At 38.5% G+C, this 24,282-nt stretch overlaps 1 protein-coding gene across 3 annotated transcripts in view; it reads left to right on the top strand.

The window, feature by feature from the left end:
- The window catches only part of SLIT3 (slit guidance ligand 3), a 511,770-nt gene that overhangs the window by 390,910 nt on the left and 96,578 nt on the right, over window positions 1-24,282 (top strand). For all 3 annotated transcript variants that reach the window (XM_035338343.1, XM_035338345.1, XM_035338344.1), the window contains exons 18-21: window positions 8,145-8,288; window positions 11,351-11,494; window positions 16,244-16,407; window positions 18,597-18,729. In XM_035338343.1, coding sequence (XP_035194234.1) covers window positions 8,145-8,288; window positions 11,351-11,494; window positions 16,244-16,407; window positions 18,597-18,729 — 585 coding nt within the window. The remainder of the gene's footprint in view (window positions 1-8,144; window positions 8,289-11,350; window positions 11,495-16,243; window positions 16,408-18,596; window positions 18,730-24,282) is intronic.

The following is a 24,282-nucleotide window of genomic DNA, read 5'->3' as shown; positions in this document are numbered from 1 at the left end:
CAGGTGAAGACCCCTAGGCTGACCTCTCAGTATTCTTTACACTCTATTTCTTAAAGTCTTTGGCTTGTAGAAACTGAAGGGAATTCCATTCCAGAATTCATTTAGATATATGCCTATTGTTAGAGATGGCCACCAATCTTAGCTTTTCTTTTTTTCTTTTGAATGTGTTATCTTACACGACAACTGAGGCAACCATTATGTTTCAAGTGTGAATTCCAAATAGTGTGATTTTGTCAAACAGTCAAAGGGAAGTAGTATTACAAGAAATAGGTGATGACAGTTTCTTTTGATCACTATGGTTTTAGAAAAGAGAATCAAGTAGCTATTTAGAGATCAGTGATTCAAAGAGATCTGTATAATTCTGGCAGCAATCCGAGTATCGGCACTATTCAGGATATACATTTAATAAGAATAGTGTGCGTTTTGCAAAGAGAAAAATATATTAGATAACTTTTGATCTTCTAAATGGATCTTCCTGATGCTTTTCAAAGTTTTAACTCTATGATGCCATTGCTAATATCTTATTTGTTTACTTTTAGTAAGATTTTGTTGTTAGATTCAAGGTAATTGTGGAAACCAAGCAATTGACTTTCTGTTCGGCATTTATTTCATGTGGTTTCAGCCACCTGGAGATTCCTAGCCATCTGAAGCTGTGTAAGGTTGTAGGGGCTTTGGAGGCAACTGTAGTGTGATTCTTACATCAGTATTATTTCTTCAAGAATGTCAGATGCAGCACTGCAGATTTGAGAGTGTGGGGTATGCTTGTGCAAGTACAGGCCACCAGACTTGGGGAATCAATCATAAGCATTAGCCTAGTATTTTATGAATGATCTCTTAAGTTATAGCTAAAGAGCACTTAGAAACTCACTTGTTGATATTGTTGAACTATTCTGTTTTCTATATAAGCAGACAGGAAATGGGGGAAAAAATGAACAATATGTAAAAGTACACATCAGTAGGACAGAATCTGTCCTCATCAGACCTTCAGGATTTGTTTTGAAAGTTGATAAGATGGAATAGCTGGAGTAATTTCTTTCCTTTTATTTAAAACTTACAGTAGGTCAGTTATAGTGCTGTCCTTCATGTTCCCATCAGTCGCTCAGGTGGAGGGATGCCTTAACAGGGCTGTGTCATTATGCGTAACAGCAACATGAATTGGCTTCAAGAGGGTTTTTTTAAGAATTTGTTTCCTGTGAAACAAAACATCTTTCTGGTCTGTTCTTGACAGGCAATGTGAACAAAGGGGTACAGGTGCAGTTCAGATGGACGGCAGAGAGCAGTAGTTATGCCCCACACTTCATAAAAAGTCTGTCTCATGCATTTTTTAGTGACAGCCCCTAAGCAGAGCCTGTTTAAGATACTCTTTAGAGTTGAGCTGATTTCTTCTACCGGATGTTGTGAAGAAACATCTCAATTTGAATACACAGATTTTCTGAAAAGGATATTGCTCCATCAAAGAAGCAACATATCAACCATAGCCTTACTCAGTAGCTTGATTCTTAATAAGCCAGATTAGTCTTTTTTTTTTTTTTTTTCTAATTCTCCTAATTACATTTAGTGAAGGGACTGGGTAGCCAGGAAGAACATACATCTCTTTCCTTCTGTGTTATTGTTTGGCCTTTACTAATTATCCTTCGGCTAATTCATAGTCCTCTTTCCATCAGGTAAGAAGGATGTAGGGACCGTAAAGGGCAATATCGGTGGATAGGATTGCAGCTGTTAATGGTACTAAAGCACCGGCTCTGTGTGTGTGGCAGGTTGGAAAAACTCTTCATTAAGCCTTACAGCTTATTGCTGCTATTAATTTAAGGAAGAAGAGTATTGATCAAATACCCGTTTTTCATTGTGTATAATGAACAAGAACTTTTACTGTTATTTAATTTGGCAGTATTGACTTGGTCTCATCGTATTCCTTGTCTGTTCAAGTGTTAAAGGAGAACAGCAGGTAGAGTAATGTGCCTAGAAATTGTATTGCTTTCTAGGCTTAAGTAAAGAGTTCAAAGCTTTGCACTGGCAAGCCATTGGCCAAAATCACCTTTGGTCAGCAGGTATCAATATAACACCTTTTATTTTACTTTTTTTTTTTTTTTTTAATTCATCTCTGCAATTCTTTTTTTTTTTTTTTCTGAAATGAAAAGTGGTGAGATAGCCAACTTACTAGCCTTTTCACCTTTTCATGGTTAGCCTAAGTTGAGAGGATAGATTTTTAAAGGGACATTTGAATGATTGCCCTCTGGTTTTTCTTTACCTCAATTTATGACTCAGTGACAGAAGTGTGTCATAGAAATTTTCAGAGAAGCTTCTCTATCAGTTCTGCTCTGGCTAGGAGAGCTCCAGTGTGATTCCAGAGACCGAGGAATTAGCCCTTGCTTCCTTTCTGTTGCCTCCTCAGTTTATATTATGCTGATGTGTAGCTTTGGTTTATAACATGCACACTTTGAGGTTGACTGCAAATTAGACCTTAAGGAGGATTCAAATTATATTTACATTCTAGGTATATGTTCATGGTTGTTCTTTTGTCACTTAAGCTCTGTCAGTAGTGCATGTCTATATGTGTCCAGTTGCATATCACAATCTCTTGTTTTTTTTCAGTAAGATTCCAAAGTGGTGTACACACAGATTTGGTGTTGGCATATTAGGGTTGCTCCAGTGATTATGTGTGGTAATGGTCTTTAATTTTCTTTAAATTGTGTCTTGTACTCTCCTTGGATTGTAGCAGAAGTCTTAAATCTCTTTGTTCAAGACATAGAGTTCAGCTAATTCCTGAAAGATTTCCACAGGGAAGATGAATCATTTGAATAAGGCAACTACGTTGTATTCACAAATTCACAAATTTGAAATCAGATTTTAGTGGAGCATGAGGATCTTTTCATGAAAAGACAGCATTTCAGTATTTTGGCTAGCTTTATTTGCTGGCAGAGGTGAAGTTCCTTCTTTTTTTTTTTCTTTTTCTTTTTCTTTTTTTTTTTTTTTAGAGAAAGGAAACTGAAATCATCTATCTCTAATCCTGAAAAGGATATTTGACAGTTCATTGTTTTGTTTTGTGTTGTTTTAGGATTTGTCAGTAAATATTCCTCCTAAGCTGAATCTTATTGTATGTTGTATCAGCCCAGGATTTAATACATGTTAATGCAAAACAGAATTGAATTCTTGATATAGAAATTTAAAGGTCAGAGAGCCATAATGCTAAGTTATGCCCCATTTTTCTAGGATTTAAATTGTTAAGATAACTGTGTTGTTTTTTCAAAGGTTAACATGTCTGCATATGCCTTTAAAAAAAAAAAATCTTTAATAATTAGCTGCAAAACCCTGTACACATAGTACAATTTTCATAGCCAAAATTTGAACTTATGTTTAATGCTTTTTACAGTGCAATAAAAAGGCTGATGCAGATTACTGTAAGTAGATCCAACTCCACCCAGATGTAATTTACTGGGTTCTTCAGTGGCTTTTGCTGAATGCCTGAACTCTCTTTTGCTGTCAGTGACTTCTTACCATAGCACCTCCCTTGCTTTTGCAAGTTTAAAGGCATGACTTGAAAGGAAAAGTCACGTTGCACTGGCTTCCAGCTCCAAGAACTGCATTGCTAGTGTTTTGCACTGGGACCACCTCAAGCTGTTAATCAGTGAAAGAAAAACTCCAGAGCTTGAGGACTCCCATGACAGCAGGAGTGTGGAGGTGTCTTCTGGCCATGGGAGACAGGTTCAAGCATCAAATCCCCTCTCAGTACCCAACTCAGTGGGAGCAAGGAGATGCACTCAGTTGCAGAGATGGGATACTGACCTGCAGGGAGAGGCTGCAGCTCCTTGGTATCAGCTCCAGCCCTCTCCCTGGAAACCAGTGGGACCAGCTGTCCCAGCTGGGGGCCCAGAAGCTGTTTCTTCAGAGGAAGAATTCGCACCAAGCTCACATTCAAAATAAAAAAAAGTTAACTGCCATATTTCGTGCACTGCTGCGGAGGAAGGGCACTGACCTCTTTTATTCTGTTAAAGAACAATAAAAAAATACTTACCTCAAAACCTGGAAGGGCCATCTGACAGTTCACTCTGGTATTTCTTGCCAAAGTTACAAAGTGAATATAAAATACAGTCTTATAACAGGAAATGTCGGAGTGTCTTGGCAATAGCTAGTACTGCCAACCCCACCTTTAGTATATAATTAACTTTGGAGGCTTAATTTGTCTGTAGGTATTTCTCTTACATTAAATCTTACGGTATGACATGTCAGCCCAGGATTTAATACACTTTACGTGCAAAATAAAACTGAATCATGATAAAGTTTGCAGATGAGAAGTCAGTTTAATAAACATAAACTTAAGTTTCTTGGAGAGGTCAAAGTAGTTTCTGGCTTTAGAAACAGCTCTTACCTGCTGTTCTTTCCCCTAAGCATAAATTTTACCATAGCAATTGAGGTCACAGTCATCTGTCACTTTTTATACAGAAACAGACTTTATTTTTTGGAAATGAAATTGTGGAGAGTGTTGTGATATGTGGCATTTGGGCTTATCACATGCCTCCTTTTTTTCAGTGATACCATCAATCTGCTCTGCTGCATGCCATGTATGAATGTCACTGAGTATATTTCTGTGTCTGTCTGTAGTATTTAAGACTTTCAGTGCCATGCTGCTCCTGAGAACAACTCACTCTGTAAAAGACAGCCAGACTGTTGGTAAGAGCTGTAAATATTCTCAGCAAGCATCCTTCCTCCACAAGAATGCAATTGCTCTGGGGTTTTCCTCCCAAAATATACTTAAAGACTCCACACACACCACCAACAGCCTGAAATATTCTCGGGAAAACCCCACTCGGAACAGGCTGTTTGCATGTTAAAACAATAAAATGCAAGTTGAGACCAAACAGAGTCTTTGCAGTTGGACTGCACTCTGGTGGTTGTGCTCGTGGTAGTTCAGCAGCGTGTGCTGGTAATTCAGCGATGAATACCACGATGAAATGTTGAAACTGACCCAGCAGGTACAGCAGGATGAATGGTTCTGTTAAGACTGAATAGAATCCAGCTTGTTCTGTGTTGAAGATCAACAGAAATAATATTATCATAAACTTTAGCCATAAGGTAAATAAAATCTGACTGAAAAGTGAGCTGTGTGAACAATCTCACCTTGAGAGCTTCCTAAATCTGTTCATTTCCTATTCACAGCTACACATAAAGTAAACCCAGGCTTTCTGAAAATGTCTTTTGACCTCTTACCCAAAATACAAGTCTGGAAATAGGATTAAAATTTATCACCGTGGTAGATCAGGGTCCTTCTGGAAACAATAGCCCTCTTGAGTGACCAGGTTGACTATAGGTTCCCATCTGGGTCGCACCAGAGCCATAGGTCTCTTGGTAAATACTCAAGGTTCATTTTCTTTTCCACTGTCTGCCAGTATTTCAAGAACGCTTCCTGATAGAAACTTAACACTGTGAGAGGATGAGGCATTTCTGTAATGGGAGTTTGCTGTAAGCTCTATCAGAAATTTTCTGATAGAAAGAAAAAAAATGCTTCTTGTGAAGTGCTATGGTCATCATATATGAAAGATTATTTTCATGCTGGGAAGGACAGACTAACGCTCTCTGAGTTGGAAAGCAGGCAAAGTTTTACCGCTTTTATTTTTTAAGGTTTGTATCAACACTTGACTATTTTTCTGGTAATTCTAGACTGAAAAGTATGTCATTTCTCATGTCTGTTATTCCAGAAGGTCAGACATTCAGGATGATACATCTTCTGAGTGAATAAGTGCTGTCATCTACCAATTTTTTTTTGTTGCATTCTGATAAGGAGAACCTTAATTTAGGAAGACAAAATAAGAAATCTGGATTGGCAGAACATCTGCTTTGACAGTACTCCAAGTGGGATTGCAGGACGGTATTTTCCTTACCTTTTTGTTATTATAAAGCTCGTCTTTTCGCTGCCTTGCAACTTTGATTTTGTCACAGCATTTAATCTTGGATTTTCAAGTCTCTTGCATGGGAAAGGTACATATGATTGGCTTTTTCTGCAACTGTTAGTATATTTTTGGATAATTTTTAGTTGTTGAAACAATTGGGCATTGTTAACTCAAATGAGTGAAGTTGCCTATTTACAGAAGTTCTTTGGCAGAAAAGAAAAGTCAGATGGTTTGGATTGCTTAAAGGTGCCAGTTCCTTGGCAAATTATGGCCAGCCTTCCTCTCCAATATTTGCTTTTTTGCCTGGAGTATCCAGTCATCCATTAAAATTGCACCCATTTTTAGTAAATGTGACTCAATATCTTTTAGATGGTAAAAACTTATAAAACTTTTTAACAAGTATAGGTCAGTCTGCAATCTGTGAATTGAAAGTCAAAGTCTTTGTATTATAGTAACTCACCCTCCCTTCCCACCACAAACATTTGCTTATTTATTCTTTTTTTTTTTTTTTTGTGCAAATAAGCATCATGGGGTCATCTTTACCAGGAAAGGGATTATTGGGAGCAATTACGCTAGCATTCAAAAGAGATGCTGAGGTATAAACATTTCCATTAGAGAAATAGCTGAGCACCCAAATTAAATGCATATGTCAGCACATCCATCCTTGACTTGCTTTAACTCACATAAACTCTTCATGTGAGTGTTAGACAAAGTGCAAAACCCCTGGAAAGCAAAATCTGTGAGTATTTCTATATACTTTTATATCATTTTTGGCTGATTGCTGGCATACTGCTATTCTTTCTGATCTCAGAAAGCACAAGAGGTGATGGACCACATGCTGTAGGACCCAATGTCTGACAGTTGTTCAGCAGACATAAACCAGCATACTCATATCCCACATGAAGCATATCTCCAAGACTCAACATTTTTTTATTAAGTGATGACTGCTGCAAAGAGCAAGACCCACATTATTTGTGTCTGAGGCCAGGCTGTCCTGTTGCCATGTCTTCTGTCAACTTTTATCCCAACAAGATTGCCTGTTCTTATGAGCACTGTAGCCCAGGTGCTAATCTGATACTTTGTCATTTGTTTTATATCACCTGGAATTGGGTTTTGAAACTATTACTCATGCTGTGTGTGTAGTGGGATCATTTCTGGAATGAGATGCTATTCAGTATGAGTAATAGTGCTGGAATTTGGCATCTTTTTGGGAACAAGAGAATAACTTTTACTCTCTCTTTTTTATTGTAGACAGTAAAACAATAAATAGTTTTTCCTGTCAAAGGCCTACACAAATTGGATTACATACTGTAATCTCCACAGGGCTTCATAAGGACATGCTTGGAGGACTGAGGCCCAAGGTCTTACAGTACTTAAGGCCTTTTATATAAGTGTTTTAAATAATTAAAAACCATTTATTTTTATGCATCTCTAAGGTCATTTTATCATTCAGAAGTTTTCTATTCACTGGGTTTTTCACAAATATGAAATATTCAAAAGATTCACTTTGCATTTCATCAGAACTTCATTTAACTTTCTAGATTGAAGTTCTCCAATATTGATCTATAAGCAAACATCTTGAGACTGTATAGGCAGAGTAAATATTTGGAAAATAATGTTGTATATTGCAGTGGATGTGAGCTGAGAATTAAGTGATAGGTGTTGCATTTTGAATGATGGTGTTAAATTTAAATGCCTGGGAGTTCATGATTGTACATATACATTTTTTTTTTATCAGATACATGCAGTCACGCAGTTATTTATCTTACAGAAGCATCGGTTTTAAAAAGAGTAAAGGTCCTGTTACACTAAATGAATGGGCTCCATATTTCAACATGTGGTGGTAGCTGTTTTAATGGTAGCTGATTTAATTGCAGAGCACCCAGTCTCAGCAGTCTCCATAAGTTCAAGAACATAAATCAGATGTTAGAAAACCATTTATTGTAGGTCTGAGACCCTTACAAGCAACAACGAGATGAGGTATGAGGGCTGGTAAATCTGTGGATTTAAATACTCTTGATTATCTGTTCTGTGTTTTTTGTGAGCAGAGTGAAGGAGAGCTGTTTGTAAGAAGATTAGGTATACTTCTGAACTTCTGTATTCTCTCCTTGCTGACTGCATGTTTTCCTAGATAACCACTAAGATGCATATAACCTACCTCCCTTCTGTCCATCCTTCCATCGTCTTTCCGGTGTGATGATGTATGTTTTGAATAAAACACTAACACTTTTCTTGCTGTTTCTGATTGTCTCCTTCCAGAAATCTGAGCAATAATAAGATCAAGGAGATTCGAGAAGGCACGTTTGATGGAGCTTCAGGAGTGCAGGAACTGATTCTGACAGAGAATCAACTGGAATCAGTACACGGACGAATGTTTAGAGGCCTCACAGGGCTGAAGACATTGTAAGTGCAAGGATCTGTTTTTCTCTGTTCCTCTGTAACTGGAGTGGTAGTGCTCAAGTCCAGCAGCACTTGTTAAAATCTGTTACTAGACAGCAAATTTGAAAGCAGTGCCTTGTTTCAGTGTTATGAAACCTTCAGTAAATTTCTAGTCTTGGGTAGGATGTGAGATTGATCTTCTACTTCTGTGGAAGAAAGCCGATTTTCAAAAGTTTCAGGAGCAACTTGATGGTGAACCTGTCATGGGTCAAATTTGGGCATTTTGGGGCATACTTCTATTATTTCCTATGGAAGCAAGGTGTTTAGGAACATATTTGCTACCTATTAGTCCATTCCTGCCCTCTACCTAAATTGGAATGTTGGTCTGCTCAAACCAAACCTCAGAGGAGGATAGGAAAATAAAAGATTTTAATATCCTACAAACCATATGAAATCAGCTACCAAAAGAAGGCTCAAGTTATTGCTACCACCAGATACAGATGTAGCTAAGCAACTTTAAGGCAGGCATAACTGTAATGTTGTAGTCCTGCTGGCAGAAGGTAGCTGGCCATTCACTCTGTACCAGGTGCATCGGCCCATAAGCACATGCATGACTTTGGGCTAGCTACAGCCTTGATTGCCATAGAAATTACCTGTGGATATAGTATTAATGTGGTTGTGGTTGGGGAGAGCATGTATGAGACACAGAACATAAATGCTTAAGAAATTGGTTTGGTATTACTTGTGCTCTTAGAACAACTTTGTGATTTACTTCTTGGAACTAACACTTGTACATAAGCTCACAAGTAGCACTAATTTATTTTCAAGTTAAAAAATGAATTGAAAGAAGGATCACAGAGAGGATTTCAAGATGGAATCTAATCTATTCCTTTTCCCCATCCTGAAAAACAGTCAGGTTTCTGATGACAGCAGAGACTCATGCCAGATGATGTGTATGATTTGTACATGAAGAATTTCCACTTTTGCACAGTCTCCCTGCTGTAGAAAGATAGCACTTGACTAGGCAGCTGCTGTCAGTAAATAGGCTATAGGAATCAAAATGGAATTTAAAATCTCCAATTTATTCATTAGCAGCAAATGCTTCTTATGTTGCACAAAATCATCACACAATCCTTTCAGCCCTTACTCAAGTACAAAAAAAGTAATAATAATAATCCAGGCTTCACTTGGAGGCCTTTGCCCTGTAATGACAAATAGGGAACTTTTCTCTTGCTGTTCCTTAGCATTATTTTTCTGTGGTTACAGCCATCTGTTCTTTAATGTATGCATTTTACTAAGGGAATTTAAAATACCATCCATAGATACTAAATTAATTTTCATAATGTAAAGCAGCCTGTGGCAGTGCTCCTAAGCAGTATTCAGCATTTTTTTAATAAAAAGATACTTAACATTCAAGCTATCCTGCTGACCTGACCTAAATTTCTCCCTAGCTGATAAAGCAGTCTAAATATACACAGCATGAAATGATGTTCTGTAAGTATAAGTTTTCCTTCAGGAAGGGCACACAGTGCATAGTATGCTGAGGTATAAAACCAAAGGTTTTGGCTTGAAGGACATATATATATGCATTAATTGACTCTGAGCACCAAAACTGTGGCCTTTTATGAAGAGGTCACGCTGGACAGTCATTCTTAAAAGACTTTGTTTTCGAAAAGGCAGTAAATCACCATGGAATTGATGTATTGACATCCCATTTCAGTCACCCCACCTTGCAGAACAACTGCCTGATACGTACAGAATTGAGAAAATGCTTCTGTATATGAATTTCCAAGAGTGACCTGAGCCGCTGAAGGCATTATTTCTTTTATTTATTCTTACCTTTTAGAGTTTACAGTCTTGACCTGGCTTCCAGTCAGCTTTGTACTCCACATGTAAGGCATGTGCCTCTCTGCCTCCTGACTCTTTTCTGACATAGTTTCACACCAAAACACCAAAACCATTGCAGCTGTAGTGGCTGCAGTGATAACTCTGTGTAGAGACCAGTAACGCTAAAGCAGCGTAATGTCCAGGCTGAGTGTTTGTGATTGCACAGTTAATCTCTCTTTGGTGTTTTTTAAGTATGTAAATGCCCAACTGGTGGATACAAATAGTTTTAAATCCAGACTTCTAAGGGAGTCTTAATTGTCCTTGTTCACTGCATGAATTTGGTACCAAAGAATGAACGCTCCTTAACTGAGAGGATCAATTCACTGGAACAGCAGCATGAGCTGCATATATTGCCTGGATTTCTGGTCGTATGCTTTAATTATGGAACAATTTTTCACCTAAGTAGAAATATTACAACTGTGTGGTTATGTTTACAGATCCAGATGTTGATTGGCATGAATTGTAGCATACTCATAAGCCTCTTTTTGCTGTGCAGAGATACAAAACACTGCAGTCTTTCAAATTAATTAGGCTGTATCATTGAGTTCATTGTTACCATAACAACTCAGAGAGATGTATCTTCCAAACACAGGATTGATTCATCTACTACAAACACTGAGCAAAGAACAATTTATAGAATGGTTACTGCTTCCTGTCTTGTCAATTAATTATTATAATGAGATTTCAGAGCTTGCTTTAGGTCTGGAAATCCTTCCTAAGCTACTCCTTGATTTCTGCTAAGGGCACTGTTTCCTTCCATACTTCTGCAATGTGGATTACAAAAACATTCATGATAGAAGCAGAAATAATGCAGTTAGTATTATTGTCACATAACCTCTGACAGTCTTTCTCAGTTGGTCTCTGAGAGCAAGTCAGTATGTATTTCAGATACTTATTAAATGGAGAGACTTGAGTGTTTATTTCAAGTTTGCCACTACTTGTAATTTTGATTGCATACTAATTTCAGATGTGGAGTTTCCATCAGCCTCTAATGCTGTGTGGAAGAAACACATTTTAAATTCACAAGACAATGTTCATACAAGTTTATCCCTCTTTTAGCTGTGTTGTACTTCAGCAATCAATAAAAATAGAGCAGAGTAGTTGCCAAACCATCTGTTGATGCCCCAGAAACAGGGCCTCCTGACCTGAAATTATATCCCCTCCCAATATTTCCTAATTCCTTGTTTTAATCTTCACAGGATGCTGAGGAGCAACTCTATCAGCTGTATAAACAATGACACCTTTGCTGGACTGAGCTCAGTGAGACTTCTTTCTCTGTATGACAATCATATCAGCACTATCACCCCTGGAGCCTTCAGCACATTAGTCTCTTTGTCTACAATGTAAGTTATCTTCTTACAATATGAACACATCATGATGCCTTTATTCCATGCTTTCTTTTTGAGGAGACAGCATTTGAGTTTCAAAATCAAAATGCTTACTTATTCATATTTGGAAAACCTCATTTAGAGAAAGAAAACCCTATCCTACTGAAATCACAGGTTGTCTTTGAAAGAATCAGGGTATGATTCAGAAAAACATTTGAACTGCTTCAGCTAGAGTGGCTGAAAAAGCTCAGATGTTGCCATCCTCAGGCAGGATCACCACGTGTTTTGCTATGTTATAGCCTAGTGCAGTACACAGGAGGAGTTCAAGGAAAACAACCTCTTCAGATTCAGAATTGCATTAATTCCACTAGAGTCTAGTTTTGTAAGGACAGCATTCTTGGATTTCAGTTAAATTAGTTAAATATCAGAAGAAATCTAGTAGCTAATGCTTAGAGAACAAAACACTCCAGTCCTACTGAACATGAATTTAAAAATTCCAATCTAAGCTTTTCTGGCAATTCTCGTATATTTCTGTGTACTTCTTTGAAGTAGTTCCTTTGCTTTTCAAGTATTTTTGGATACCTTTTGTGAGGTGTCCATTTTAATAAAATACAGACTGATAAATATGGAGAGAAAGTCTGCTCCTTGTTTCCAGCTGTGAATATGAACCCTGATGTTGCTGTTAGTGTAAGTTGTCTAATTCCCTTCATGCTGCCCTGAAAATACACTTTAATTGTCCAACCAAAACAAACTATTGTAGCTATTGCATTTCAGGTTTTGAACCTGGACTTTTCTTCCATTATTTTCTGTAACCCCCAAAGCCCCATGAAACTGATGAACAAGAAACAAACACAACCAGATTATTTCTATTGACCATTTTCAAGTCACAGGTCAAATCAAGTGGTACTTGCTGAAATCTTGTTCTCACTGTGCTGCAAGGAATGCCTACCTGCTTCTTGCACAGTTGCTTCTGTACTTCCCTGTGTGCACCCCTTAAAAGAGAGTCACACTCTCTGAATCAGTCTATAAAGCCCCTGCCCTGTTTGAATGGAAACATTTTTGTCATATTTTGTTAGAAGATGCCCGATTTTCTTCTTTTTTTTTCAGCTGCAGATAAAGAATATTACAACTTAGAGGATCAGCAGTTAAAGCTGCTGCTAGTAAGACTGCACTGCTTTGGCACGGACTTAAAACCACATCTCATGGCAGGTTCCTACCTGTTTCTTGAAGAAAAAATATGTTCTTTGACACATTTTCACTTCGTGTTTGATCCACAGACAGTTAAGGCAGGAGGAGGTTTGCTTTTGACTTCTTCAGACATTGTGGCCTAGACAAGCCATAGTGATATTTCACATATAAATGCAAAATGCAAATGTGTTAATTTCCTAGCAGCACTCCATTGTAGGTTGTTATATGAAATGACAACACAGCTGAAGATGCATACTATGCCTGCTTTTCCCTTTCAACCCACACTTTGTGAGTTAACCAGGGTTTGCAATGACTCATTTCTGCATCTATTAATGTGAGCCAGAAATTAATATAAAATTTAACATTTCTTTCCTTTTTTATCCTGGCATATTTACAGCACTTTAAAAAAAAATATTGCTCCTTTTGTTATTGCTCATTGAGTCAGCCTCACTGATATTATCAAAACATGGACAGCTCTGAAAATAGTGCACTAATGGTTTTCAATAGACGAAGAACATTTATTTTATAAGTTATTGGTGAAAAAATAGCAGTTTTTACTGTGTGTTACTAGTCAAAATAAGTATTTAGCATGCTAATTTGAAATGTACTTCTGCATACATGGTATTCAGTGATGTCTTTCAGTCCTCACACAGTCAACTGGGCAGGTTTGTAAGCAGAACTGGTTTTCCATGAATAAAACATGCAGCTATTCTCATATAAACTTACCCTGAATTCCAGGATGTATTTTCAGCCTAATTTCAACAATATCCAGATGCGTTTCAGCATGTTTTTCTAACAGGTCACTAGAATTCATTTAAATAGTTAATATTCCATAGCTACTTTGCAATTTTTAACAGAGATGTTTCTAATAGGATATGAATATTTCATCCCTCAAGACTTCTATTCACCCTTGATTTTAAAAACATGTCTATGTCCTTGAGGAAGCACTTACGAATTTAATGTTAGTAAGACATCTTTGCTAAAAGCTTGATTGCTTTGTTTCTGTTTGAGTGGTTAAATCACTATCTTACATGTGGGAACTCTGATTACTAATTATGAATTTTTAAAACAATCTGCCTGTCCAATATTTCTGTTTGTTATTTGAGAGCTCCACTTGAACAGGCAGTTTCCAAAATAAAGCTTCTGAAAATTACTGGCTGTTCTAGACTTGCAACTGGTTTTTGTAGGGGATCTCTTGTCCCACATGGCACTCTAGAGACCTGCTATCTTAAATTTTTTTCAAAAGCTGCATCACTGCACTGCCATGGAAAGAGTATATATGTGGGCATGTCACCTTCATATGAAATTAAAATAGAAAGTAGATTCTCTTCAGCTGGACCAAGAATTAAATGAATTAAATTTAGGTGCCACTGAAGTGGTCAGAGGACAAGTGTAAATTGTGACAAGATTAATTTTTTTTTCCCTTTTTTTTTTTTTTCCCAAAGTTATTTAAGTTTCAGAACAACAGATTTATTTTTCTATTGCATTTAAATGTAACAACTTCTCACTTAGTTCTTAGGAAAAGTATAAACCAAATGTAATCCAGGGGTTTAATATTTTTTATTGATATGTTACCCTTTGTCAGCACATTAAGTTAAAGCAACCTCTGTAGAATGGGCATACTTAGTAATTTTGATGGGAGCATTCTGCAAATTAGTCTTGCCACTGAAACCTAGTCAGCATAAAGCAGGTTGAGTATTTTTTATTATGGAGCATTACACTGAGTTTTCTACTCCTCCCCATTTCTCCCTCTACACCAATACAATAATCTCTACAAGATCCACGTGTTATTTCACACCCAGAGCTCCTGGCTAGTGCAGTGATTAAAGTGTGCAGTGACTGAAGTAAGCCTTTTTACCACATGGAGAGCAGCTGTAAATCATATTGTTGGTTATGTAGTGTTGACCTAGAACCTTTATTATTTAGAAATTCTTTTGGGTTTGTTTTCTTGCTGCCCCACCTTAACTGTGCCAGATGTTTTCATCTCCAGCACTGTCGAGTTCTGAAGGAATTGCTTGGCTGAAAACTTTGTGATATTGACTACGTGGTTAGGTTTGTTGCAAGTGAAGATTTCCAAGGTCTTCAGCTACTACACCTGTATTTGAAGCACGTGTTTCTTTAGGAAACTTTTTCATTTTTAAGATACACTGTGCTTTAGAGGAATTTCATTATCATCTTTTTTTCTGTACTACCATAATAATGATCCTTGGACATATTTACATATGATGTGGGAATTCCATCACTGTTCATCTGGATACTCTGTTTTCTATATGTGGGGCTCTGACAGTTCATTTTCTTCAATGGAGCAACCCTAGAGGCTATTATTCTTTCTGTATTTGTACAAAAGATAGTCAACCTTTTTTTATCAGGAATATTGGCCTCTTGCTTTCATTTGAAATTTATTCATAAAACTCTCACGCACAAATAATGTGTAGGAGTTTCAGTACAGGACTCCTGTAAAAAAGATTTTTCCAAGATTCTCAGCTCTAATTTGAGATAGGTTAGAAAGATTGTTGCTTAAAACAAACATCACCTTATGCTCCTTTCATTTAAAGAATCACAAGCTATTAAAAAATACAAGTGGGTAATACCTTTATTTTATATAGATATCTATGTTACAGGTGTTCAACTGAGAAATTGCTGTAGCGTTTATGTTTTCGTGGCTTGACAAGAGAATGGATAAGGCTTTCTTTTTTAAAATGTTGCTAACACAAGCTACACTAAGAATCCTTTCCTCTTAGAAGGCTGTCAAGTGGTTGCTTTGGGCACCACGCACCACAGGGCTGCAGCAGTATTTTGAATGTATTCTGAGAGCTGTGGCAAGATTTGATGCGGACCTCACAAAGTTCACAAGGCAGTAAAGCACATGCTTTTCACTACAGATAATACTGACCTTAGAAAGAAAGCTTGATAAGGAGTGGCTCAAGCTGACAGTGCTGCATACCTTATGTATGTGTGTATGTACGTATTGTCGTGCAGAATGCTGTCCTTGCTATTTCTGTATTTTTGTATGCAGCCCAAATCCAGGTTGCCAGAAGCTCCCACCTGGCACAGATTTGTAACACAGGCGGGTGGAAAGATGGGTGTGCTGTGGCCAGGAACAATGTGCTAAGCTAGTGTGGCTGTACACGTGCGAAGTAGTACACGTAGGTCTTTGTTAATGGATAGCCGTGCTAAGCTTTTCCATGTTATTGCCTGAAGTAATCAGACTGAAGATCACCCATACGCGTGTCAGTGTGTGACGTGAGTTTAGACCTGGGTGTCAGCTGTCGCTTGGGTTGAAATACACTGTAAATAAAGCCCTGTTAGCAATGCAAGTATGTCTAAATAGTAACTACAGCAGTAAGAACTTTAGTTTATATACATACATAAGTGTACATAAATGCATTTTATAATTACAACCCTAGACCTACTGTAAAACCTGCGTAGAACATGCCCGATGTGTAGAACAGAACAGGATCTCAAAGAAACAGATAGCAGGAAAGAGCTTCAACTTGGAACCTGTCTTTTTTCTGCAGTTATTTAAGTATTTCTGTATGTTCTTATTTGATGCAATTATGTCTTGTTCCATTTCAGTAATTTGCTGGCTAACTCCTTTAATTGTAACTGCCATTTGGCCTGGCTGGGAAAATGGTTGAGAAAGAAGAGAATCGTCAGTGGAAATCCCCGATGCTTGAAGCCCTTTTTCTTAAAGGATATTCCAATTCAAGATGTGGATGCCCAGGATTTCACCTGTGATGGTAAGAAAATGCAATTCAATTTGTCATTTATGGTAACGTTGACATCTGTGTGAGAGCCTCCCTGCCTATCGAGCAATGATTCACGGTGAATATTTCAGTTTTAGAGATAAGGAAGACAGCCATTTAGAGCTGAAGATTATTGTTCCCTATCAGGAATTTATTGTTGTTCTCATTTTCCACTTTCTGCAATTCTACCATCTGCACCTAAATATAAGAATAACTTTATGAAAGACAGATGCTCTGCTTTGTATAATACTGGTATAATCCTAGCTCTTTCTCCCAATTCTGTATCCTTGCAGCTAGTTAAAACTCATTGAAGCCTCTGGGAATGGTCTTTGCTTGGAAGGTCTTTTATATTTGGGAACTGTTCAGTTTTTCCAATAGAAGAGATGAATATAGGGAAATAAAATAATAATAATAATAATAAAAAAAAAAAACTAGATGCTACTTGAAATGACTCAGTGATGCTTAAGGCTTTGCTGGGTCAATATAGGTTATAAATAAATAAATGAAAATCCTTAAATTTAATTAATTTTTCAGATAGTTCTTTTCTCTGTCTTCTGATCAAGCAGATTTTAGAGAAAATAATAAGGAGATAAACTGATTGATGAATGCACTACTAACTTGACTTGGAGGCTGTGGTTGCCTGTCAAGCCCAGATCTGCTGGAGCTGCAGGTAGTCATAGCTCTAAAAAAGCTGTAAGAGTCACAGGAGTTTACCATTCAGAGAAGAAATGAACTCTGGCCTAGTCAAGCTATGTGGCAGCAAGGCAACGTGTTTTGGGCTCTGAGGTCATGGCAACTTAGTTTAGTCTTTAAAGAATAACTTCTGGTTTGGAAAGAAAAAATCTTGGTCAAAAAAATGACATTGCATACTTCAGAGCTTTCTCTATCATAGAGTCAGTCAGACAGCCATGGTGAATGACAAGTATGTGGTGGCAGGATGGAAAAAAAAAAAAAAAAAAAAAAAACTGGGAAAAACTGAATATGCTGCAGAAACATACCTTTTCTGCAGGCTTGTGAAAGGCTTTAAATTTTGCTTCCAACTGTAAAACTCAGTTGGAAAGAAAATGGGAAAAATATTTCCTGTTTTTTGTAGGCTAGTCAAGTTTCTCCATCCCTTTGAATACAAATAATTCCCTACCCATACATTTATAAGTAATTTTGTTATCTTGTAGCAGGTATTTCAGTTTTATTCTTTAATGCTCATGCATCCATCCAACAGAGAGAAGGAAGAAACAGATCAGTCTCAATTAGTCCTTGCAAAAAAAAAAAAAAAAAGGTAAATAATGATGGCTGGCTGTGTTCTCTTGGATTGCAGCCCTGTGTGTTAGTGCTGGTCCACTCAGGCTGCTTGTACTCACAAACAGTTGTGTGGTTCCTCTAGCTGTCATCTGGATAATGTGCCACTAATTGTTTCTTTTCATATACATCGTGATACCGCAGTGTGCGTTTGCCTTATGTTTTGCAAAGCCTGTTGGTTTTGGGGAAAATCCATGCCTTAATGTTCTTAACTTCAAAGAGTTAGTTTGTTCTGCAGAAACTCTATTGTTCTCCAATTATGAGATTTAATCTGCTGTTTATGGAACTTTGAATCCATTTTTGGAAAAAGTAGATATTTTTGTGTGTGCACAGATGGATTGCCAGCAGTTGGAAGTATGCTGCTCAGTTTGTTGTTTGCCTTGTTATCCTTGTCAAAAACAATGAGCTTTTTTCATTCAAATGATAAATGAAATGCCAGGCTGACATTAAAAAATACAAAATTAACATCTAAAAGTTGAATTAAAAAAAAAAAAAACAAACTCCTAAAGCAGATTGTACATAGTGAATCTTAGAGTGGTTGGGATTGGAAAGATCCTTAAAGCTCATCTAATTCCATCCCTCTGCCGTGGGCATGGACACCTCCCACACATCAGGTTGCCCAAAGCCCCATCCAGCCTGGCCGTGAGCACTGCCAGGCATCAACAGCTTCTCTGGGCAGCCCATTCCAGTGTTCCACCCTCGTAGTAAAGAATTTCCTCCTAAAAGTTGCTCCGAAAGCTTTGAGAGCTACTTTAAAATTCTGTGATGGTTACCCAGGATTCAGGGATGTCCCTCCCTGGTCCTTGTAAGAAGTTGCCTTCAAAGTGCTTCAGTCTGGGCTGAAGGCTGATTTCCCTTCTGAATACTCCATTTCTCCTCCTCTGCAGGTAATGATGAAAGCAGCTGCTTGCTTTCTCCTCCTTGTCCTTCCCAGTGTACCTGTGTGGACTCAGTGGTACGTTGCAGCAACAAAGGTCTGCGGATAATGCCCAAAGGAATTCCCAAAGATGTGACTGAGCTGTAAGTTACATTTTACATAGCTCCTTTCATGAGAAGTTCATGACATTACATTGTGGGGAGGTGTGGTTTAACCCGGCCGGCAGCTAAACACCACACAGCCATTCGCTCACCCTCCCCCCTCCCTCTCTGGGATGGGGGAGAGAAATGGGAAAGTAAAGCCTGTGGGTTGAGATAAAAACAGTTTATTAAGATAGGAAAATAATAATAATAATAATAATAATAATAATAGTACTAATAATAGCGTTTACAAAACAACTGATGCACAATGCAATTGCTCACCACCCGCTGACCGATGCCCAGCCCAACCCCGAGCAGCCGGCCCCCCACCCCAGCCAGCCACCCCTATATATTGTTCAGCATGCCGTCAGATGGCATGGAATACCCCTTTGGCCAGTTTGGGTCAGCTGTCCTCGGTGTGTCCCCTCCCAGCTCTTGCTGCACCCCCAGCCTGCCCACTGGCAGGACAGAGCAAGGAGCTGAAAAGTCCTTGGCTTGGTGTAAGCACTGCTCTGCAGCAATTAAAACATCAGCGTGTTATCAGCACTCTTCTCATCCTAATCCAAAACATAGCACCCTACCAGCTACTAGGAGGAAAAATAACTCTATACTAACTGAAACCAGGACAGGAGGCTTTGTGAGTCTTTTGGGGTTTTGCCTTTGACTTCAGTGACTGACTGGTATTTTGTGCTTTGGTGCTTTCCGTATGTTTTGGCTGTTATTTTCAAACTTATTTGTCCCTTGACTGAGTGTGCTGCTCTGCAGTGGGAACAGAGTTTATCTATCCTTGCACCCATTCATTCTTTGTGGGGAACAAATGCATATATTGGTAACAAACAATCCTGTAGAGCTTCTGAACAGCCTGAGCTCGTAATAGGCAGTTTGTAAGGGCAATGAAAATATGTTCCTGACTTAGGCAGCTGTGAGCTAATTATCCTCTAAGGAGACTGAGAAGAGGAAAAAAATGCCAGTGGTGGAAACAAACAATGAATTTTCTCCAGGCTTCATGAAATGTCTAAAATAACAGATAATTAGATTAAATGGTAAAGTAAATTCATCCTAGTTGGTAACTGCCTTCCTAGTCTTCTTTTCATCTACCCCTTTTTATGAATTTATACTGCATTTTGTTTCTTTGCTTGGAAAGAAATACACTGCTTGGTGGAACTGCTTGGCTTAAACAATTGGCAATAGAAAAACAGAGCTTTTCCTCTTTAGATCCTTATTCAAATCTATCCCAGTTGATTTTTTCCTGAAACTTATCACAATTTCTGTATGAAAGTAGGTGGTTGAGTTAGTTGGTGTGTTCAGTGAATTTTCTAATGAATGAATCTTCTTCTGCTTTACCCTATTTAGTAACGAGGCAATTGATGAATGAGATGCACATCCTTTTACTCCCCTTGCAGTGGGAGTTTGTGTTGTTTTATACAAGGCCTCATTGCTTAAATGAGGAATGGACTGAGAGCGTATGTGAGAACACAAATTAACATGGATATTTTGCATTAATGAATACATCTGTATGGATGCTGGGCATATTTAATGGTGGTTTGAATCAAAAGTCGAGTCCAAGCCTGTGTATTACCTTATATATTGCCGTCAGTGATAAAGAGTCTGTAAGGTGGTTTCTGCTCTGCTCTTGTTCAGGTCCCATTGAATTCAAACATGACTTGCCAACACTAAGATATCGCAGATGTTACTCCCATTTCCACTGCCACACTAAGGAATTTTTATCTTTAGATTTTGCATATCGAGTTTTACTGATACTATCCGATACACTGACGACATAGCTTTCACAAAAAGAGTGAAATTAATCTCACATTTTTGAAAACTGCTACATTTCTTAAGCTATTTCTTGGCAAATGAGGCAGTAGCCTGGAACTGAGCAGTTTGAGTTCGTAAGAGTTTACGTGACTGTCTTCTTCAGTAGGAGCCTCTTGGCTGTGCAAGCTTCTAGTTCAGTTTTCTGCTTTCAATCCAGAAATGTGTCAGGAGAATATTGTCAGCCATGGACTGGCTGGCTCTGAATTTTTCATGTTCTGCAAATATAACCTTGAATCTGTCCCAACTGTCTCAAAACTCAGTCCTGATCTCACTTTCCTCTCAACCAATATAAACTAGCTCCTTGTATGTATCTATACCAAAAGATGAGCTGCAGGTACTGAAGGGGGGAAAAAAAAGTGTTACTGAAAACAGTGAAAAGAAAGAAATTAAAAAGAAAAAAAAAGAAAAAAAAAAAAAAAAAAAAGTCTTACTTGCCTTTCTTCTGCTTTCAAACTGAGATAAACATTGCCCGTGATTTAGAAGACACTGTACCATCTACATCTATTGTGAAATGTATTTTTACTGTACTGTATTTGATAATTCCTACCACTGTTGTGGCAAACAGCATCTCCTGGATGAAGCATCTCTGTGGTAGCAGCAGATGTCTTTTAGCTCTTGAAACTGGAAAGCATGTAAATTACCTGCTGCAGAAGACATCCCAGCTTTTATATGGCTAGACAGAGCCCCGGCAGTCTCCAGGGCAGGGATCCCTCACCCTTCTCACCAGTACAGCAGCCAAAGGTGCTCAGGGAAAATCCTTGGTCTGTGTTCCTGCAACCCACGCAGCTCTTCTCCCTTTCCCCACCCTCACCTCCACGTCGGTAACCCCCAGGTGGTGCACGGGGGTCTCCTTGCCACCCCCACACCAGGCACTTGCAAAAAGCCCCAGGCACTGAGGGCAGAGGTTGTGCCACAGGAGGGACCAAGGGCATAAAGAGCCTGCAGCCCCCTCCCTGTGGGAGGCCCGGAAGGTGCTGTGATGCAGGGGGGCGTTTTAGTGGGATTTTTATGAACGCACTAGTCTGCATTTATAAACTTCCATTATTGATGCATTCATTTACAAGGCACATTAGCTACAAAGCTTTTTATTAAACTGCGGTGTGTTTTTATATAATATGGTTTAAGAAAAAGCACTGCCATGTATCTGGATAAACCAGTCTGTTAGGGCTGCATATAGTTTTCTCAGAAATTCTTTTAAATTCTTTTAGAGGTAATAAAGTAGCCTTGAAATGGGAATTCTTTCATTGTAGCAGGTATTAAATATCAATGTGAAAAACTGACCATCTTACACAGGCATGTAGGGATAAGGTTAACCTTTGTTGGGTCAAATTTCCCTGTGCCTAAGCTCAGCCAAAAGATCACCAGCTATGTTTTATTATGTGGTGTACCAGAGACTTAGGGTCACTCCATCCAACTTTCTTCCTGAGTTTCTGCTCTGAACAACAAATGGGAAATCTCTGATATCCTTCACATTTAAAGCTGGGAAAGACAGGAGACATACCCGTGTTTGGTTTGCACCACCCCTGGAAGGAGGGATTACCTTGGCAGGGAATGCTTCCATATAGAATAGAGTTGAAAAGATCAGTACGTCTCCTGCTTTTCAGAGGGATGATAATACAAGCGATTTCTGTTTCCCAGCAGTTCTTTCACAGAACCCTATCATCATGGGCAAGCCTTCTTTCAGCTTCCTGTGAACATGGAAATACTATGTTGTTTCTTGCAAATTCCTTTGCTGTATATTTATATACTGCCCACATTTTTTCCCCACTGTTTACTTGCTCTGAAGAGAAGCCTTGGTTCTTTGAACACAGTCATTTATCTAGTCAAGAAATTCAGAAGTAAAATGTTCATGCAGTGAGCTAGTTTGGAACTTCACCTGACTCCTGTTTTGTGTTTTAGGATCCTTTTCTTTTTCTTCTTCCTCCCTTTTTTCTTTTCTTAATGTATATCTGAACCAAGCTTCCCATGCTATTTTTCCTTTCATATAATACCTTAGAGTATGAGTGCTAGTGTTTTCTTTTCTTTTTTTTTTTTCCACAAAAATATAGTCTATTTCTAAAAGTCTTATCTGACAAAATCCAGCTGCTGTTATGGACCTACAGCAAATAATAATTTGCGCTGAGGGAAAAAGCTGAAGGAAATTCTGGGGGCACTGCGTTCATAAGCTGTAACATAATGAGCATGGTGTGTTTCAGAACAATCATAGAACCATGGAATCATAGAACAGCTTGGGTTGGAAGGGTCATTACAGATCATCTCATTCCAACCCCCCTGCCATGGGCAGGGACACCTCCCACCACACCAGCACTGCTGGCTCACGTCGAGCTTCTTGTCCACCAGAACCCCCAAGTCCCTCTCTGCAGGGCTGCTCTCAATGAGTCCTTCTCCCAGCCTGTGCTCACGTCTGGGGTTGCCACAACCCAAGTGCATAGCCTTGCACTTAGACTCACTGAACCTCAGTAGGTTCTCATAGGCCCCCCTTTTCTAGCTTGTCCGGGTGCTGATATGTACTGGCCATGTAATCTCTAGACTCAAATGTTGTCACGACACTGACCTGTATGATAGCAGTGATGGGCTTGTTAGACACCAACCGTACATCATTGTTAGTGATTGGGTTTCTTTCCATTTTTATTGATGCATATTAAAATTTGAATTTGCTTTGCCCATTCCTCTCCTCACAAGCCTCCTTTCTCCTTGCTGTGTTTTTTCTCTGCGTGTTTTGTTCTTTTAGCCTCCAAGCTTGTTCAGTCCTTTTCTGTACAGCAGTTTTCACAAGTGGCTGACCTGCTTACCAGCAGAGGAATCCTGTCCAGCTGCCTTCCAGCTGTTTATCCCCTGCCCCTGGGGTGCTGCCTGTTGCAGCGAAGGAGAGCCCCCCCCTTTTGAGAGAAAGGATAATTCTACAGGATGTTCTAGTTTCAGCTGAAATAGAGGACTTAAATACGCATTTCAAATATAATAGATAAGAAAAGTTAAATAGATCGGATGTGTGATGACTGAGGAGGTTTGAGTACGTATCAGAAAGTGATTTTAGCTCTAATTGAGAATAAGGGTAAGTTAAACTTCAGGGTGTTCACTTTTTTCCCAGTCACGTTTCAGTGTGTCAAGCCAGTAGGTTGTGGTCTGACATATGAGTGCACAAAATCCAGGCTCCAGATCTGCCAGAGCTTTCTTAAGTTCAAGTTCCAGATTTGTACCTGGATCTATGCTTGAATTTTGTGTCTTCTCAAGAAACAGTAATTGAAGCTCAAAAAGTCATGTTTTGTGGATATGGTTCATCTTTCACATCAATGCTCTTCTAGACCACCTTTTTCAGGAAATGAAACTTGCATCAAAATGTTAGGATATCAAATATCTGCATTAAAAGGTTTTGACTACAACTTGCTTTTAAAGCTGCATAAAATTGGCAAGTATCATCTTTTTTTTTAAGGTAGCATTCTATATGAAATATCCAAAGAAATTAAAGAAAAGGCTTTGTGCCTTTCCGTTTTCTGTGTGAGAACTGATGTTTCTCTCCAGTTTCTTCTGTTAGAACAGATTGCAGCTATGAGCTTGACTTTATGGCTGAATAGACATTTCAGTACAAAGAAGGCTCCAAGTAATTCACATGGTTATATGATGCTTTGGCACCTTGTGCTGGTTGTATCACCTCAAATCCAAGTAGTTTCAGTATAAAAATAGACAAGTTGGAAAAAGAACAGCTGTCATCTTCTATGCATAGTTTTAAATTTTTTATGT

This window comes from Oxyura jamaicensis, chromosome 13 (assembly GCF_011077185.1).
Source record: "Oxyura jamaicensis isolate SHBP4307 breed ruddy duck chromosome 13, BPBGC_Ojam_1.0, whole genome shotgun sequence".
NCBI lineage: Eukaryota > Metazoa > Chordata > Aves > Anseriformes > Anatidae > Oxyura > Oxyura jamaicensis.
This window is presented reverse-complemented; position numbering and strand designations above follow the sequence as displayed.